Source organism: Astyanax mexicanus, chromosome 11 (assembly GCF_023375975.1).
Source record: "Astyanax mexicanus isolate ESR-SI-001 chromosome 11, AstMex3_surface, whole genome shotgun sequence".
Classification (NCBI taxonomy): domain Eukaryota; kingdom Metazoa; phylum Chordata; class Actinopteri; order Characiformes; family Acestrorhamphidae; genus Astyanax; species Astyanax mexicanus.
Window position 1 is genome coordinate 36,099,914 of NC_064418.1, and position 17,997 is coordinate 36,117,910.

The 17,997-nt window shown below is 37.8% G+C and overlaps 1 protein-coding gene across 1 annotated transcript; it reads left to right on the plus strand.

The window, feature by feature from the left end:
* The first annotated feature begins 3,409 nt into the window (after positions 1 to 3,409).
* LOC125804891 (deleted in malignant brain tumors 1 protein-like) lies at positions 3,410 to 17,680 on the plus strand. The gene is made up of 7 exons (XM_049484603.1): positions 3,410 to 3,661; positions 8,945 to 8,982; positions 10,690 to 10,998; positions 11,127 to 11,429; positions 12,685 to 12,987; positions 16,622 to 16,945; positions 17,128 to 17,680. The coding sequence occupies exons 3-7, from the start codon at positions 10,788 to 10,790 to the stop codon at positions 17,460 to 17,462; spliced, it is 1,476 nt and encodes a 491-aa protein (XP_049340560.1). The 5' UTR covers positions 3,410 to 3,661; positions 8,945 to 8,982; positions 10,690 to 10,787; the 3' UTR covers positions 17,463 to 17,680.
* The last annotated feature ends 317 nt before the right edge of the window (positions 17,681 to 17,997 follow it).

Genomic DNA, 17,997 nt, shown 5'->3' on the forward strand with positions numbered 1-17,997 from the left:
ATAACAGTCTAAACATTGTGTTGAAATAAAATATTGTTATAATTTAAAGGGCCTTTATTTTGAAATGACACATCAAAATGTTCTGATTTTAAGTGAGTGACACATACAAGTAGTGTACTATCAGGACTATCTGAAATTGAACTGTGATATCAGACAAATTTCTTTTAATAACAGTCTAAACATTGTGTAAAAATACATAAATGTTACAATTTAAATGGCCCTTATTTTGAAGTGACACATCAAAATGTTCTGATTTTAAGTGAGTGAAACATACAAGTAGTGTACTATCAGGGCTATATGAAATTGAACTGTGATATCAGACAGATTTCTTTTAATAACAGTCTAAACATTGTGTAAAATTACATAAATGTTACAATTTAAAGGGCTTTTATTTTAAAATGACACATCAAAATGTTCTGATAGTAATTGAGTGAAACATACAAGTAGTGTACTATCAGGACTATATGAAATTGAACTGTGATATCAGACAGATTTCTTTTAATAACAGTCTAAACATTGTGTTGAAATAAAATATTGTTATAATTTAAAGGGCCTTTATTTTGAAATGACACATCAAAATGTTCTGATTTTAAGTGAGTGACACATACAAGTAGTGTACTATCAGGACTATCTGAAATTGAACTGTGATATCAGACAGATTTATTTTAATAACAGTCTAAACATTGTGTAAAATTACATAAATGTTACAATTTAAAGGGCTTTTATTTTAAAATGACACATCAAAATGTTCTGATAGTAATTGAGTGAAACATACAATTGGTGTACTATCAGGACTATATGAAATTGACCCGTGATATCAGACAGATTTTTTTTTAATAACAGTCTAAACATTGTGTTGAAATAAAATGTTTTTATAATTTAAAGGGCCTTTATTTTGAAATGACACATCAAAATGTTCTGATTTTAAGTGAGTGAAACATGCAAGTAGTGTACTATCAGGACTATATGAAATTGAACTGTGATATCAGACAGATTTCTTTTAATAACAGTCTAAACATTGTGTAAAATTACATAAATGTTATAATTTAAAGGGCCTTTATTTTGAAATGACACATCAAAATGTTCTGATTTTAAGTGAGTGAAATATACAAGTAGTGTACTATCAGGACTATATGAGATTGACCTGTGATATCAGACAGATTCCTTTTAATAACAGTCTAAACATTGTGTAAAATTACATAAATGTTACAATTTAAAGGTCTTTTATTTTAAAATGACACATCAAAATGTTCTGATAGTAATTGAGTGAAACATACAAGTAGTGTACTATCAGGACTATATGAAATTGAACTGTGATATCAGACAGATTTCTTTTAATAACAGTCTAAACATTGTGTAAAATTACATAAATGTTACAATTTAAAGGGCTTTTATTTTAAAATGACACATCAAAATGTTCTGATAGTAATTGAGTGAAACATACAAGTAGTGTACTATCAGGACTATATGAAATTGAACTGTGTTATCAGACAGATTTCTTTTAATAACAGTCTAAACATTGTGTAAAATTACATAAATGTTACAATTTAAAGGGCCTTTATTTTGAAATGACACATCAAAATGTTCTGTTATTAAGTGAGTGACACATACAAGTAGTGTACTATCAGGACTATATGAAATTGAACTGTGATATCAGACAGATTTATTTTAAGAACAGTCTAAATATTGTGTAAAATTACATAAATGTTATAATTTAAAGGGCCTTTATTTTAAAATGACACATCAAAATGTTCTGATAGTAATTGAGTGAAACATACAAGTAGTGTACTATCAGGACTATCTGAAATTGACCTGTGATATCAGACAGATTTCTTTTAAGAACAGTCTAAATATTGTGTAAAATTACATAAATGTTATAATTTAAAGGGCCTTTATTTTAAAATGACACATCAAAATGTTCTGATAGTAATTGAGTGAAACATACAAGTAGTGTACTATCAGGACTATCTGAAATTGACCTGTGATATCAGACAGATTTCTTTTAAGAACAGTCTAAATATTGTGTAAAATTACATAAATGTTATAATTTAAAGGGCCTTTATTTTAAAATGACACATCAAAATGTTCTGATAGTAATTGAGTGAAACATACAAGTAGTGTACTATCAGGACTATCTGAAATTGACCTGTGATATCAGACAGATTTCTTTTAAGAACAGTCTAAATATTGTGTAAAATTACATAAATGTTATAATTTAAAGGGCCCTTATTTTGAAATGACACATCAAAATGTTCTGATTTTAAGTGAGTGACACATACAAGTGGTGTACTATCAGGACTATCTGAAATTGACCTGTGATATCAGACAGATTTCTTTTAATAACAGTCTAAACATTGTGTAAAATTACATAAATGTTACAATTTAAATGGCCCTTATTTTGAAATGACACATCAAAATGTTCCGATTTTAAGTGAGTGAAACATACAAGTAGTGTACTATCAGGACTATATGAAATTGAACTGTGATATCAGACAGATTTCTTTTAATAACAGTCTAAACATTGTGTAAAATTACATAAATGTTACAATTTAAAGGGCTTTTATTTTAAAATGACACATCAAAATGTTCTGATAGTAATTGAGTGAAACATACAAGTAGTGTACTATCAGGACTATATGAAATTGAACTGTGATATCAGACAGATTTATTTTAAGAACAGTCTAAATATTGTGTAAAATTACATAAATGTTATAATTTAAAGGGCCTTTATTTTATAATGACACATCAAAATCTTCTGATATTAAGTGAGTGAAACATACAAGTAGTATACTATCAGGACTATATGAAATTGAACTGTGATATCAGACAGATTTCTTTTAATAACAGTCTAAACATTGTGTAAAATTACATAAATGTTACAATTTAAATGGCCCTTATTTTGAAATGACACATCAAAATGTTCTGATTTTAAGTGAGTGAAACATACAAGTGGTGTACTATCAGGGCTATATAAAATTGAGCTGTGATATCAGACAGATTCCTTTTAATAACAGTCTAAACATTGTTGAAATAAAATATTGTTATAATTTAAAGGGCCTTTATTTTGAAATGACGCATCAAAATGTTCTGATTTTAAGTGAGTGACACATACAAGTAGTGTACTATCAGGACTATCTGAAATTGAACTGTGATATCAGACAGATTTCTTTTAATAACAGTCTAAACAAATTACATAAATGTTACAATTTAAAGGGCCTTTATTTTGAAATGACACATTATAATGCCCTGCTATTAAGTGAGTGACACATACAAGTATTATTATTATTAGTAGTAGTATTGTTAGTATTATTATTATTAGTATTATTATTATTTAATTAACATAATTGTTATAATTTACAGGGCTTTTATTTTGTGTACTACCAGGACTACCTGAAATTGACATGTGATATCAGACATAACATGTGATATTATGTGGATTCCTTTTAATACCACTCCACAGCATAATGTCGTGATATTAAGGGGGGGACTTTTATTTTGAAATGTGTTCCTTCTCACGCTTGCCGCAATGTTCAGTGTATGCGCGCTCTAAGAAACAGCGTGGGGGCTAGTTTGACCAAGCGTTTTGAAGTGGGGGCTGGCTTGACCGCAGTAGAATATCTACCGCTCTGGCTTTAGTGATAATGTGATGTGGGTTTGGTTGGTGAGTATGGTTTGTAACATTTTTAGAATTGTAACGATGCAGCACATAAAACAATTATTAAAGTTAAAGTATTAAACTCACTGAAAATATATAATAAAGTAAAAGTGGAAGTAGGAGAAAGTTAATACTCCAGTAGAGACAGATACAGCATTTTAGCATTTAGGTAAAGTAGTTCTACTTGGTTACTGTACATCTCTGCCTAGAGCCGTTTATAGAATCTGCCGACTCCCTTCAAAAAACTATAAGGCGTTTATAAACTATGATTTTTATGATATTGCTTCATATAAACCCATTCATTTTAGACCTTCAAGTGGGTACCTTATTCTCCTCACAAGAGATACTTATGTTCTTGTGACAAAACATGCTTTTGGAGAGCAGCCAGATGAGTCAGCGAATTGTGGGCCTCATTTATACGTTTTTAATCTTGATTTAAGTATTAATATGCGTGAGGAAGGTTTTTACGCATGTACCTGCAGTTCCGTGCTTTAACACATGATGTCACTATTTCCCGCTCCCTCTGCAATCTTCTGAAGGGATACGCGTGCCTCAAATCTAGATTAAATGTACGCCCTTTTTTTACGCCATATATATTTTTTATAAATCACTGTTCTTGCGTGAGAGGTTGCGCACGCACATTTCAGCCCTGTTTTAATGCGTACGCACCCTCTCACGCAAGAACAGTGTTTTAACCCTTGTGTGGTGTTCGGGTCTGTGGGACCCGTTTACATTTTTTATCAAAGGAAAAATGATACCATCAAATACTAGCTGCGGTCCAATCTGAAGGGAGCTGCCTAGGTAGTCATTGCCTTCAAAGGCAGCTCCCTCGTTCGGCAGCATTTTCACCCATAAGGGATCTTATAAGGCAGCGCGTTCGGGACACGCAGCTACTATTTCTAACTCAAACTTATTGGCTTTGGGTCATTTTCTGTGAAGAACATATATCAGAACACATTTTTGATGAACACCCCCCCTACACATTTAAATTACATACAGGATGTTCGGGTCTACTGGACCCGGGGCTAATAAAGGTGTTTACTCTGTTCTCCTCCTGTCTGGGTGTGTAGTTTGTGTGTGTTTTGTTTCTGCCCCTGTTGTTCCTGTACCAGCTTGTAATATTGTTGAAGAATTAAATGGATACCTGTCAGAAATTGAATGCTCTTTTGCCCAAAAAATGAGCCACCATGCATAGCTGCCCAGTGTGATAAGAATGCGACTAGGATTGGCGGATGGCAGTTTCCCCGGTACAGGACATCAAGTCTTTTTTTTTTGAGCTTTTTATCCCAGATTCCATCCTAAACATTATTCTGAATTGCACTTATTTAGAGGGAAGTCCTGTTTTTAGAGAAAAATGGAACGGAGTTGGCCCTATTCCATAATTTTGCAGAATTTAAAACATTAAAATGCAGCGGGTCCACCAGACCCATGAACACTGTCTGAGTAACAAAAATATGAACACCATACAAGGGTTAAACGAGCGTACATTTAAGCAAGGTTTGAGGCACGCGTATCCCTTCAGAAGATTGCAGAGAGAGCGGGAATTAGTGACGTTTAACTATGACCACAACTTGGAGGACAATATGCAGTTAAACATTTGATCTTCGGACTAGGTAACTTTTTTTGGACGTTATGGTGACAGGTGCAGGAAATTGACATTATTAAAGAATACATATCATTTTTTATTTATAATATATCAACATCATTGTTATAAATATTGTTAATCAGTATGAATATAGACTATTTGATTAAGCGTCATTTATTAATAATTATTTATTATTAATTATTTAGTAGATTATATTTTTGTATCTATTTAATTAATTAACGAATTTAGGTATTTATGTATGTATTTTTCTATTTGAAAATGCAATCTGTGCGGAAAATTGTTAGGTTGATTTTAACCAGTCAACACCACTCTGATTTGCTGAGACCGCACTGATCACAACCATAGACTGTATATAAGTATAGACAGCACGACAGGGGTTGAAAAGTGAAGCCACAACGTCTCTTACGCCCTCTGGTGGCTGGTTTCAGTACAGCTTTTAACCCTAAAGCCTATTTCCATTCAACTGAATGAAAGATGACGGAATTTTAATCTAAAACTAGAAAAGGTAAAGTTCGTGAACGAACTTTAAGTTGGCTTGGAAAAGAACGCTAATAACGTTAAAAAGTTAAAATGGTTGCTAAGCTTTTTCCGTCTGAAGAGTGTGAAGAGTCATTGATATGCTGTTAACTTTTGGCTAAACGCTAAAAGTTATCCGGGGTGGTTGCTAAGGTGTTGCCATGGTATCCGGGGTTGTTGCTAAGGTGTTGCTAGGTGATTGCTAGCTGGTTGCTAAGGTGTTGCTATGCGGTTGCTAAGGTGTTGCTATGGTATCTGGGGTGGTTGCTAAGGTGTTGCTAGGCGGTTGCTAAGTGGTTGCTAGGGTGTTGCTATGGTCTCCGGGGTGTTTGCTAAGGTGTTGCTAGGTGGTTGTTAAGGTGTTGCTAGGTGGTTGCTAAGGTGTTGCTATGGTATCCGGGTGGTTGCTAAGGTGTTGCTAGGTGATTGCTAGCTGGTTGCTAAGGTGTTGCTTTGCGGTTGCTAAGGTGTTGCTATGGTATCTGGGGTGGTTGCTAAGGTGTTGCTAGGCGGTTGCTAGGTGGTTGCTAGGGTGTTGCTATGGTCTCCGGGGTGTTTGCTAAGGTGTTGCTAGGTGGTTGTTAAGGTGTTGCTAGGTGGTTGCTAAGGTGTTGCTATGGTATCTGGGGTGGTTGCTAAGGTGTTGCTAGGTGGTTGCTAAGTGGTTGCTAGGTGGTTGCTAAGGTGTTGCTATGGTATCTGGGGTGGTTGCTAAGGTGTTTCTAGGTGGTTGCTACGTGGTTGCTAAGGTGTTGCTATGGTATCTGGGGTGGTTGCTAAGGTGTTGCTAGGTGGTTGCTAGGTGGTTGCTAGGGTGTTTCTAGGTGGTTGCTAAGGTGTTGCTATGGTATCCAGGGTGGTTGCTAAGGTGTTGCTAGGTGGTTGCTAGGCAGTTGCTATCATTTCTAAAGTGGTTGCTAAGTGGTTGCTAGGCAGTTGCTAACGTTTTCCAGGTGGTTGCTAAGTGGTTGCTAACTGGTTGCTAGACAGTTGCTAGGTGGTTGCTAAGGTGTTTCTATGGTATCTGGGGTGGTTGCTAAGGTGTTTCTAGGTGGTTGCTAGGTGGTTGCTAAGGTGTTGCTATGGTATCCGGGGTGGTTGCTAAGATGTTGCTAGGTGGTTGCTAAGGTGTTGCTATGGTATCTGGGGTGGTTGCTAAGGTGTTTCTAGGTGGTTGCTAGGTGAATGCTAAGGTGTTGCTATGGTATCCGGGGTGGTTGCTAAGATGTTGCTAGGTGGTTGCTAAGGTGTTGCCATGGTATCCGGGGTTGTTGCTAAGGTGTTGCTAGGTGATTGCTAGCTGGTTGCTAAGGTGTTGCTATGCGGTTGCTAAGGTGTTGCTATGGTATCTGGGGTGGTTGCTAAGGTGTTGCTAGGCGGTTGCTAAGTGGTTGCTAGGGTGTTGCTATGGTCTCCGGGGTGTTTGCTAAGGTGTTGCTAGGTGGTTGTTAAGGTGTTGCTAGGTGGTTGCTAAGGTGTTGCTATGGTATCCGGGTGGTTGCTAAGGTGTTGCTAGGTGATTGCTAGCTGGTTGCTAAGGTGTTGCTTTGCGGTTGCTAAGGTGTTGCTATGGTATCTGGGGTGGTTGCTAAGGTGTTGCTAGGCGGTTGCTAGGTGGTTGCTAGGGTGTTGCTATGGTCTCCGGGGTGTTTGCTAAGGTGTTGCTAGGTGGTTGTTAAGGTGTTGCTAGGTGGTTGCTAAGGTGTTGCTATGGTATCTGGGGTGGTTGCTAAGGTGTTGCTAGGTGGTTGCTAAGTGGTTGCTAGGTGGTTGCTAAGGTGTTGCTATGGTATCTGGGGTGGTTGCTAAGGTGTTTCTAGGTGGTTGCTACGTGGTTGCTAAGGTGTTGCTATGGTATCTGGGGTGGTTGCTAAGGTGTTGCTAGGTGGTTGCTAGGTGGTTGCTAGGGTGTTTCTAGGTGGTTGCTAAGGTGTTGCTATGGTATCCAGGGTGGTTGCTAAGGTGTTGCTAGGTGGTTGCTAGGCAGTTGCTATCATTTCTAAAGTGGTTGCTAAGTGGTTGCTAGGCAGTTGCTAACGTTTTCCAGGTGGTTGCTAAGTGGTTGCTAACTGGTTGCTAGACAGTTGCTATAATTTCTAAAGTGGTTGCTAAGTGGTTGCTAGGCAGTTGCTAACATTTTCCTAGTGGTTGCTATGGTGTTGTTAAGTGGTTGCTAGGCAGTTGCTATCATTTCTAAAGTGGTTGCTAAGTGGTTGCTATGCAGTTGCTATCGTTTTCCTAGTGGTTGTTAAGGTGTTGCTAAGTGGTTGCTAGGCAGTTGCTATAATTTCTAAAGTGGTTGCTAGGCAGTTTCTAACGTTTTCCTGGTGGTTGCTAAGGTGTTGCTAACTGGTTGCTAGGCGGTTGCTATAATTTCTAAAGTGGTTGCTAAGTGGTTGCTAGGACGTTGCTAATGTATTCCAGGTTGTTACTAAGTGGTTGCTAGGCAGTTGCTAACGTTTTCCAGGTGGTTGCTAAGGTGGTTGCTAAGCAGTTAATAGGTGGTTGCTAAACCCTGGCTGGGGTGCAGGGGTGTCCAAACTTTTGACTGATAGCTGCTCCATACAGCAGCTCCTCCATACACTCACAGTACTGGAGGAGCAGGGGAGAGAAGGGGTTCCGTGCGCAGAGCTGCTCGTGTGTGAGTTAGAACTCTGGGCCCCCCATTCATTTCTATGGGAAAACTTCGTACGACATTTGTACGAAAACCGTACGACGTATTGTCAAAACGTTAAAATTTTCGGAAAGAACACGGTAAGTTCTATAGACCATCCGATTTTTGTCTTTGTATGTCAAAAATTGTTATCTACACAGACGTTCAAAGTTGTCCCCCATTCATTTCCTATGGGAAAAAAAAGCGTACGTTTACGAAGTTTTTACGAAAACCGTACGATATATCGCCTCAAAAAGCACAAGCAACCTGAACCGGTATAGGTCTGACGATCCTGCAAAGTTTCAGGTTTCTACGTTAAAAGCCCTAGGAGGAGATAGTGATTAAATTTTGCGAATAGAATAATAAGAATAAGATTACGAAGAACAATAAGTTGGCTTTTCCAAGCCAACTTAATTACACATCCAGGATTTTTTTGGAAAGTTGATTTCTGTACATTCTGCAAGCCCCACTCCTTTGTTAATAACCCCAGTGTTTTTTTTTTTTTTTTTTACAGTACCCTCAGGAAAACTTTCTCTCCAGTTTTTTTTTTTGGTAAGTGGATCATTTCTCTCCATCAGTTCATTAGTATTCATACTGTAGATCCATGCGGTTCTTGACTCACTTTCCAACTCGCGTTTTAGGTTTCCAAACCAAAGATTTATTTCTTTACAAAATAATACACAAGAAAACTGAACAAAAAACGATTAAAATGCTTATAAACAGAAAACTAGGTACTTATATTCATGTTCCTAATTCCTAAATCCTAAAACTGCGGTCAGAAAAGGTGAGGCTCCTTTGGCTTTTTACTGCTTGTCTTGTTTTTTTCTCCTGCCCAAAAAACACTGTAATTATCCGAATCTAACCTGCTACAGGTGCCTAGAGGTAACACACATTTCTAATGCCGTTACTGTTATACTAATACTGTCCCTTACACATACTTCGTTCTTCTCCATAATTTTAGTATTTACGTTAGGTTTTGAACCTAGCCTTAGGTACTTAACGATAGTTAACTAGGTTAGCCAACTCAGGTTAGCTAAGTAAAGTAACTAAACTTGTTTGGTGAAAATTACGTGGAGTGGGCGGGGTTTGAGCAGTCACACGGCCCCGCCCCCCGCCTCCCACCTCTGTCATGATTTTATGATCATGTATGTGTTTGTAGTGTCTTACACCACCTGCACGTGCTGGCCTTGCCTCTCTTTCTAGGTAGTTAGCTAACGTTAGTTGTCTAAGGATAGCTAAACATTGCCATAGTTTAAATGTAATATGAATTGCATTTGAAAATGAGCAGATTTTTAAAACTTGTCTTATGAATAAGCTAATTTGAAATAGTTTTTTTTGTGGGAAAAACCTAGATAAAATAGCTTAATGACGAAGTGTGAGAAAATTAAAACAGCACAATATTTTTCCTCAGGTGTAAGCTTAGCGCTGTTAGCTTAGCATTAGCTCAGTGTTCGTGTGAAGAATAAAGTTAACGTTATATGTAAATTTCATATAAATAAGCCAACTTGTTGTTGAAATTGTTTTGTTAAAATACTGCACATATTTCTGGTCAGGTGTTAAAAGTGTATCCCCGCATTATATTAATATTAGAAGTAACGTTAAGTAACTTACATGTAAATATTATGTAAATAAGCCAATTTTAAATAGTTTGTTGTTGGAAAAATTCAATAAAAAAGCCTAGCGATTAAAAAAAACCTTGCAAGATTAAAACTGCACATATTTCTCGTCTAGAGTTCAATGAATGTGTATTCCCACCATTAGCTTAGCATCAGCATGAAGAATGTAAATATTATATAACGTTAAATAAGCCAACTTCAAATAGTTTGCTATTGAAAAAACTTAATTAAAATAGCCTAGGGGTGAGACAAGGTCTGGAAAGATTAAAACAGCGGAATATTTCCAGTCCAGAGTTAACTGTGTTTTTGTAAAAGTGTATGGCTCTCCCGCTGCAAAAAGCCTGCAGTGTGTGGAGCGGTAGAGCTTAGATCGGGCCCAAAAATCCAGCCCGACCCGGCCCAAATCCATGCACTTTCTGGCCGAGCCAGACCCGACCTGAGCCATAAACTGTCATTCTGAACCCGAGCCATTTTTTAGTAATTAGAGCGTTAAAATTGAGCTATTTAAAACATTTTCGGGCTGTTTGAATTAGCGAAATCTGTTAAGAATTATGTTAAATAACCTTGCGACGCTGAAGAAGCATATTATTATTTCTTTTTTTTATTCGCTTCTTTCTTTCTTTATTCCTTGTCTGTTGTACAGGCAGTGTGAGGTTGGTGGATGGTGGCAGTCGCTGTGCTGGGAGAGTGGAGGTTCTTCATAGAGGGCAGTGGGGAACAGTGTGTGGTGATGACTGGGATATGAGTGATGCTGCAGTGGTGTGTAGAGAGCTGGGCTGTGGAGAAGCTGTAGATGCACTGGGCAAATCTCATTTTGGATCAGGATCAGGACCAATCTGGATGGATGATGTGGACTGTAGTGGATCAGAGTCTAGACTGAAGAACTGTAGATCACCAGTATGGGTTAAACATGACTGCAATGAAACCCACAATTCTGGAGTCATCTGTTCAGGCAAGCTACACTATGTTCATATAATATGTGCACTGTATTGAATAGTTACATTGTGTGTCTGTGCTGTCTGACTTTCATTTATTAAATCCTGTTGTTATCTCATTGTTTATGCTCTTGTGATATTTTAGGAGCCAGGCTGGTTTTAGGTTCTCGCTGCTCTGAGAGAGTGGAGGTTCTTCATGGAGAGAGCTGGGTCACAGTGTGTGATGCTGACTTTGACCAGCAGGGTGCAGAGGTTGTGTGTCGAGAGCTGGGCTGTGGTTCTCCTGTGAAGGTTCTGGGAGCAGCTGCGTTTGGTAGAGGGGAGGGTCAGGTGTGGTCAGAGGTGCTTCAGTGTAGAGGAAACAAATCTCAGACTCACTTCTGTCCAAAATCATCTTCACTCAAACACAACTGCTCCCATGATAATGATGTGGGACTGGTGTGTGCAGGTAAGAACTGCATTCAGCACAATGAGCCTGTGACTTCATCTATTCCTACTTAGACAGCCCTCTGTCTCAGTAGCTCAGCCCTGTGCTCCATTACCTGTTTGCCATTAAGACCTGGTGAAATTAAATATTTGTGACTTATTATATTGTTTGTTTGGGGTGAGGGTGTTATGTTTGTGCAGCATTACTGTTCTGGCATTTGTTTTTTAGTGGATAATAGTGTAATAAAGTGTAGGGGATCTGTGTTTGTCTAGAATACCTTGTAGTGTGAATTTAAAAACATTAAAAACACAGCTAGCAGAAACTTCCTGGTGGATAGCACTAATTATAAACACAATAGACTTTGGACAAATGTAATGAGTTTCTCTAGTCTAACAGACACAAGAGACTGTTGTTTTGGAGATAATTTGTGGATTTTTGGAGCTGCAGTAACACATTATACAAAATGGCTACAGCAACATGTATCCATGTGAATCACATGTAATATTCTGGGTTGGAGTGGAACAGACTTAGAATACTTGTACTGGCAGCACATAGTTTAAAAGCAAGAATGGTGAATTAAGTATGTGTCTACTGTTCTGTTCCTCCAGTCCATTAAGCAGGTAACAAGACTGGTGGAGGTCATATAGTGTCTGGAAAATAACTGCTCACAGGATTGCCAACAAATTAAAAGTCTATGTGTATCTTTTTTATTTTTGTTATTTTGAAACTGTAAAGGGAAAAAATATTAAAAATGCTAAATAGACGTGTCCACTTCAATGTTATGTGTTCTAAACATTAGGTCATTTTTATTTCCTTCTGTAGTCACAATAATATACATTTTGATTAGGGGTGTCCTATGCTGGAGTTATCTGTTCAGGTAAAACACTGTAAACAGGGACTGTATATTATCTGCCATGTAGGCAAAGTGTACAGCACATATGATTTTTCTTTTTAACCCACCGTAAATCCTTGTTGATTGCCAAGGTAAGTTGGTATGTTTAAACTGAGCAATCACCAAACTGTGCTGTACACTGGAATTCTCAACCAACAATTAATTTACTGATTTTTTTTTTACTGATTTCATAATTTTGCTGATCCATATTAATTTGTTTAATGTAATTCATAGCTTTACTGAACTTATTTTGAATCCTTATACTCTCTTTAGTTTTTTCCAATGCATTCATGAATCATTCATTGTGCAATATTTAGCATCATCATGCTTAATCATTTATCATTACTGATAAATAAGCTTTCTTTTTTTCATGGTAATTTTTAGGAGTCCTGCTGGTTAATGGCTCTCGCTGCTCTGGAAGAGTGGAGGTTCTTCATGGTGAGAGCTGGTTCACAGTGTGTGATGCTGACTTTAACCAGCAGGATGCAGAGGTTGTGTGTCGGGAGCTGGGCTGTGGTTCTCCTGTGGAGATTCTGGGAGCAGCTGCTTTTGGTAGAGGGGAGGGTCCGGTGTGGTCAGAGGAGCTTCAGTGTAGAGGAAACGAATCACAGATTCACTTCTGTCCAAAATCATCTTCACTCAAACACAACTGCTCCCATGATAATGATGTGGGACTGGTGTGTTCTGGTAAGAGCTGCATGTTTGTGATTAATGTCATTAAGATTAGCTCAATGTTTATGTAAACTTTTTGTAAGGAACTGTGAATCAGCAGGATGGGGTAAACATAACTGTGATCATTCTAAAGATGCTGGAGTCATCTGTTCAGGTAAATTGTATCAGTAAATTATTTTATGTTCCCTTCTGTTAACTAGGAACAGGAAACTGTTCATAATATATCATACATGTAAAACAAAGTCTTGTAAGTGGTGGGAAAGGACCCATTTTAGAGGCTTAGGGTCCAGTTAAGCGTAGTAGTACTGTTTGTAAGGAAACAGATAGCGTTCATTTAGTCAACTTTTCCACTGAAGGTTAAATGCCATATCTCTTTGGACCATTCTTGCTGTGTTAATGTCAGAGATTCAATGACATGGAAAGACATTTTCATGTTGAAGCAGTGACTCACATATGTTTAAATTCAGCTTTATGTTCACAATTTTTAAGAGTCCGGGTGGTTGGTGGTTCTCACTGTTCTGGGAGAGTGGAGGTTCTTCATGGAGAGAGCTGGGTCACAGTGTGTGATGCTGACTTTAACCAGCAGGATGCAGAGGTTGTGTGTCGAGAGCTGGGCTGTGGTTCTCTTGTGGAGGTTCTGGGAGCAGCTGCTTTTGGTAGAGGGGAGGGTCCGGTGTGGTCAGAGAAGCTTCAGTGTAGAGGAACTGAATCTCAGATTCACTTCTGTCCAAAATCATCTTCACTCAAACACAACTGCTCCCATGATAATGATGTGGGACTGGTGTGTGCAGGTAAGTGTTTTTCAAAAAAATGTTTCCCATTTTTACTCTTACTAGTTCATAATTCGGTACATTTTTCTTGTTCTTATTTTCTCTTACACAGACAGTGTGAGGTTGGCGGATGGTGGCAGTCGCTGTGCTGGAAGAGCAGAGGTTTTTCACAGAGGACAGTGGGGAACAATTTGTGGTGCTGGTGCAAATTTCATAGCGGGTTTTGTCATGTGTAAAGAGTTGGGCTGTGGAGAGCCGTTTAGGACTGATGCAGCTGTTCCAGGATCTGCACCGATCTGGATGAGTCATGTGAAGTGTACTGGATCAGAGTCTACACTGAAACTAATGTTTATCATTAGGCTGGGGTGAACACAGCTGTAATCATAATATGGATATTGAGCTTACCTGTTCAGGTATGTTTTAATTAGACAAAAACTGTAATACGTACGTATTACATGTATTACATTTGTGAACTTTCTGAGAATGTTTCGACACATCATAGACAAAATCAAATCAGAGATCCTATGATGGAATGTCACTGTTTTGTATACCTATTCCGTATTAAATATTCTATTACATAGTAAATTCTGACAGTTACAGCTAATGTGAGAAGCAGTGATGTTTTTTTTAACATTTGCTTTGACTTTTATTTAATTGCTGAAAATATTAACCCAAGATATTGTCTAGTCAGTTTCATTTTGTTTGATAAAATTTAATTTAATAAAAAAGGGTCTGCAGTACTGATTTGCTAGAGCACAACATTTGTTTTCAAAATTATAACCTGAATGAAACAAAATGCATTAGTCCTTTCCACTTCCAGACAACTTCTCAAACACTTTATATGCCAAAACAAAACGAGTCAACACACTGTAATTAGAAACATAGTGCCATTTCCAGCTTAACAATTTAGTGCTGGACGATATGACAAAACTTATGTCACAATATATTAATTTTAGTCGATGTGTTATCGTTTTGATATAAATGTGTACAGCTCAACTGAACAACTTCCTGATGTGTACATTATCACACACTGAGATTGCCAGACTATGGTATTCTATACCACTCTGCTGTTTCGCTTAAAAAAAATCAGTCAGTAAAGATTCTGTAAATACTGTACATATCTTAAAAAAAATGTTATAAATTGATGCTCCTTTATTCGTATGCAAATTACAAAAAATATAAATGAAGGTCACACATGCCAGATATTCTAGGCTACTCTAAAATAGTTAACATTTTTACATTTATTATTACAATAACAGCTTAAATGCTTTGCTGTGTAATAATAAAATATACCAGCCCTGCTTAAAATGATTAAAAATAATATGCAAATATGGACAGAATTAAGATATCAAATATGGACAATTTAGATATTTAATTATATTTTGACCAACAAAAAAAGTCAGAATAAAAAAAAAAAATTTATTGTTTTTCTATAAATCTTTTGTTATGATTTTCAAAATGGCGGATTAGCCACTATGGCTATTTGGCGATGCCAACTGTTTTCCTAGCTAAATTAATCTGTATTATTAACATGGATGAATTGGATAGATTATGTGGTTTGATATGATCTGTGAACTGGGATCTAGCGTCGGAGGTCAGAGGGCACAAAGTAGGGTAATTAATGAGCAGTATTTTTGTTATTTGTGTTCATTTTTTTATTCATTAATGAAGTGAACATGTTAATTTGACAACTCTAGTATTTTTTCATCTCATTACTAGCCTTCTGTTTTGTTTAGCATTTGTCTATTATACAAGTCTTTATTTAATCTGATTGTGAGAGAGAGAGAGATTTAACATTTTTGCATTACACACAGATCACAGGACATCCAGACTTGCTGATGGTCCTCATGTTTGCTCTGGGAGAGTGGAGGTTTTTCATGGAGCGTCTTGGTTCACAGTGTGTGATGCTGACTTTGACCAGCAGGATGCAGAGGTTGTGTTTCGAGAGCTGGGCTGTGGTTCTCCTGTGGAGGTTCTGGGAGCAGCTGCTTTTGGTAAAGGGAAGGGTCAGGTGTGGTCAGAGGAGCTTCAGTGTAGAGGAGATGAATCTGAGATTACTCTCTGTCCAATAACCTCTTCACACAAATAAAACTGCTCTCATGGTAATGATGTGGGACTTGTATGTTCTGGTACAGTATAATATGTGATATTATCGTCTAACATTTCTTTATATAATATACAGTATAGGAGAGAACTTGCTCTTTTACGAGTCTCTTGGTTGTAAATTCAGGTCATACTCAGGCTCGGCTGATGAACGGCTCAGACTCTTGTTCTGGTCGAGTGGAGCTCCAGTACCTCAGTGAGTGGGGTACAGTGTGTGATGTAAGCTGGGATATGAGAGCTTCCAGTGTCCTCTGTGCTCAGCTGAAGTGTGGGAGTGCTGTGGCTGTGTTGAGGTCAGACTGGTTTGGGGAGGGGAGTGGCCGGATCTGGGAGGATGTGTTTGATTGTCAGGGGAACGAAACACACCTGTTGAAGTGTCCCATTTCATCATGGAGTCGAACTGCATGCTCTCATAAACAGGATGTTGGACTCATCTGCAGTGGTGAGCTTTTAAGAATCTTAAACATTCTTATCAATGGGCTGTAAAGTGATTTTAGGAGGAAGTGCCGTTATAATGTTCTTATATATATTTTTTTTTTACTTCACTTCAATTAATTTACTAATGTATCTCAGTTTTGAACATGTATATACATTTCCATAGACAATTTTGATTTCTGAAAATCAATTTCTAATTTTGCTCCATATATAGCTCAGCTAATGCAGCAGTACCTGTAAAAAAACAATGTGTTTAATTTCTAAATCTGATTTATTTCAAGTGCTGTAAAAACAATCTTATTAAGCCTGTAAAATCTAAAATATATTTGTGGTACTTTCAGGTTCTTCTCTGGCGTCTCATGAGGGAGGAGTGCGGTTGTCTGGAGGGATGGAGTGTGAGGGGGAGGTGGAGGTGTTCTTCAGGCAGGAGTGGAGGAGAGTTCTGCTGGACTCCTGGAGTGAGTCTGAGGCCTCTGTGGTCTGCAGACAGCTGGGCTGTGGTTCTGTACTCAACATCTCCAGCTCCTCTTCATCCAGTCCTGAACACAGCTACATGTGTGTGACAGGTTTCAACTGCTCTGGGAGTGAAGCTCATCTGAGGAACTGCAGCAGCTCACAAGCAGTTAACTGCAGCTCCACGGAACAGCTCTACATCACCTGCTCTGGTACATTTAATTCAAATTATTTGGAGTTGTAGTGAATAATGCCTGTTGTTAGGGGGAAATTGTTTTATTTTGTTTTATTGTAAGGGTTATTATAATTATTATGAATCTGAAATGAACCAATCATCATGTGACTACGGGTGAACTAAGAAATCATACTTTGAACTGGTTTCTCTTAATTTTAGGCTACAGCTTCATCAGGCTGGTTGGTTCTGGGGGAGACTGTGCTGGAAGGCTGGAGGTTTTCCACAGTGGATCATGGGGGACAGTGAGTGATGAATTGTGGGATATTGAGGATGCGCAGTTGGTCTGCAGACAGCTGCAGTGTGGAGTCGCCCTCAGTGCTCCAGTACCAGTACCAGCCCGGTTTGGATCTGGAACTGGACCCATATGGCTGAATGAGGTGGAGTGTGAGGGGAACGAGGCGTCTCTGTGGAACTGCAGATATCAGCTGTGTGGAGAGGATGAATGTGGACACAAGGATGATGTAGGAGTCGTCTGCTCAGGTACAGTGTGCTGATTGCTGGTGTTCTTACAACACTTCACCTGTCAGACCTCTAAATTTTCTCTTCAGTGCTGAAAGTGAGACTTAGTTAAACTGTTAAAATAAGACTTGTTAAACCAATCTAAAGTTGTTGCCATGTGGGTCAGCCAGACCTCTTCCTGTACCTTTTTTTTCTTGTTTTTTTGAATGTGTCAGAATGTATCTAAAGGGCAAACTAAATTGTTTCAAATTGATCTGTATTTTGGTGTCTTTTTTAGGTATTATGATAAAAGTGCAGTTTACTACAAAGTCAGCAGTAGAGTGCAGTAACACATTCTCTTCTAACTTTACTACAGACTAAGACTTAATTTATTCTTATTTTTGCGCCAATTTCCAAAGCTTTCTTTAAAACAAATATATTCAGGTTTTTTTTTTTTTTTTTTTTTTTTAACAATATACACTTTTTTCGGATCCTTTTCTGTTTAAAGGCCTTGGCACTGCTAACTTTTGTACCATTTGAGCACACTGGATTTTGTACCATTTCAGGTTATTAACTGGGCTGGAGAGCTTA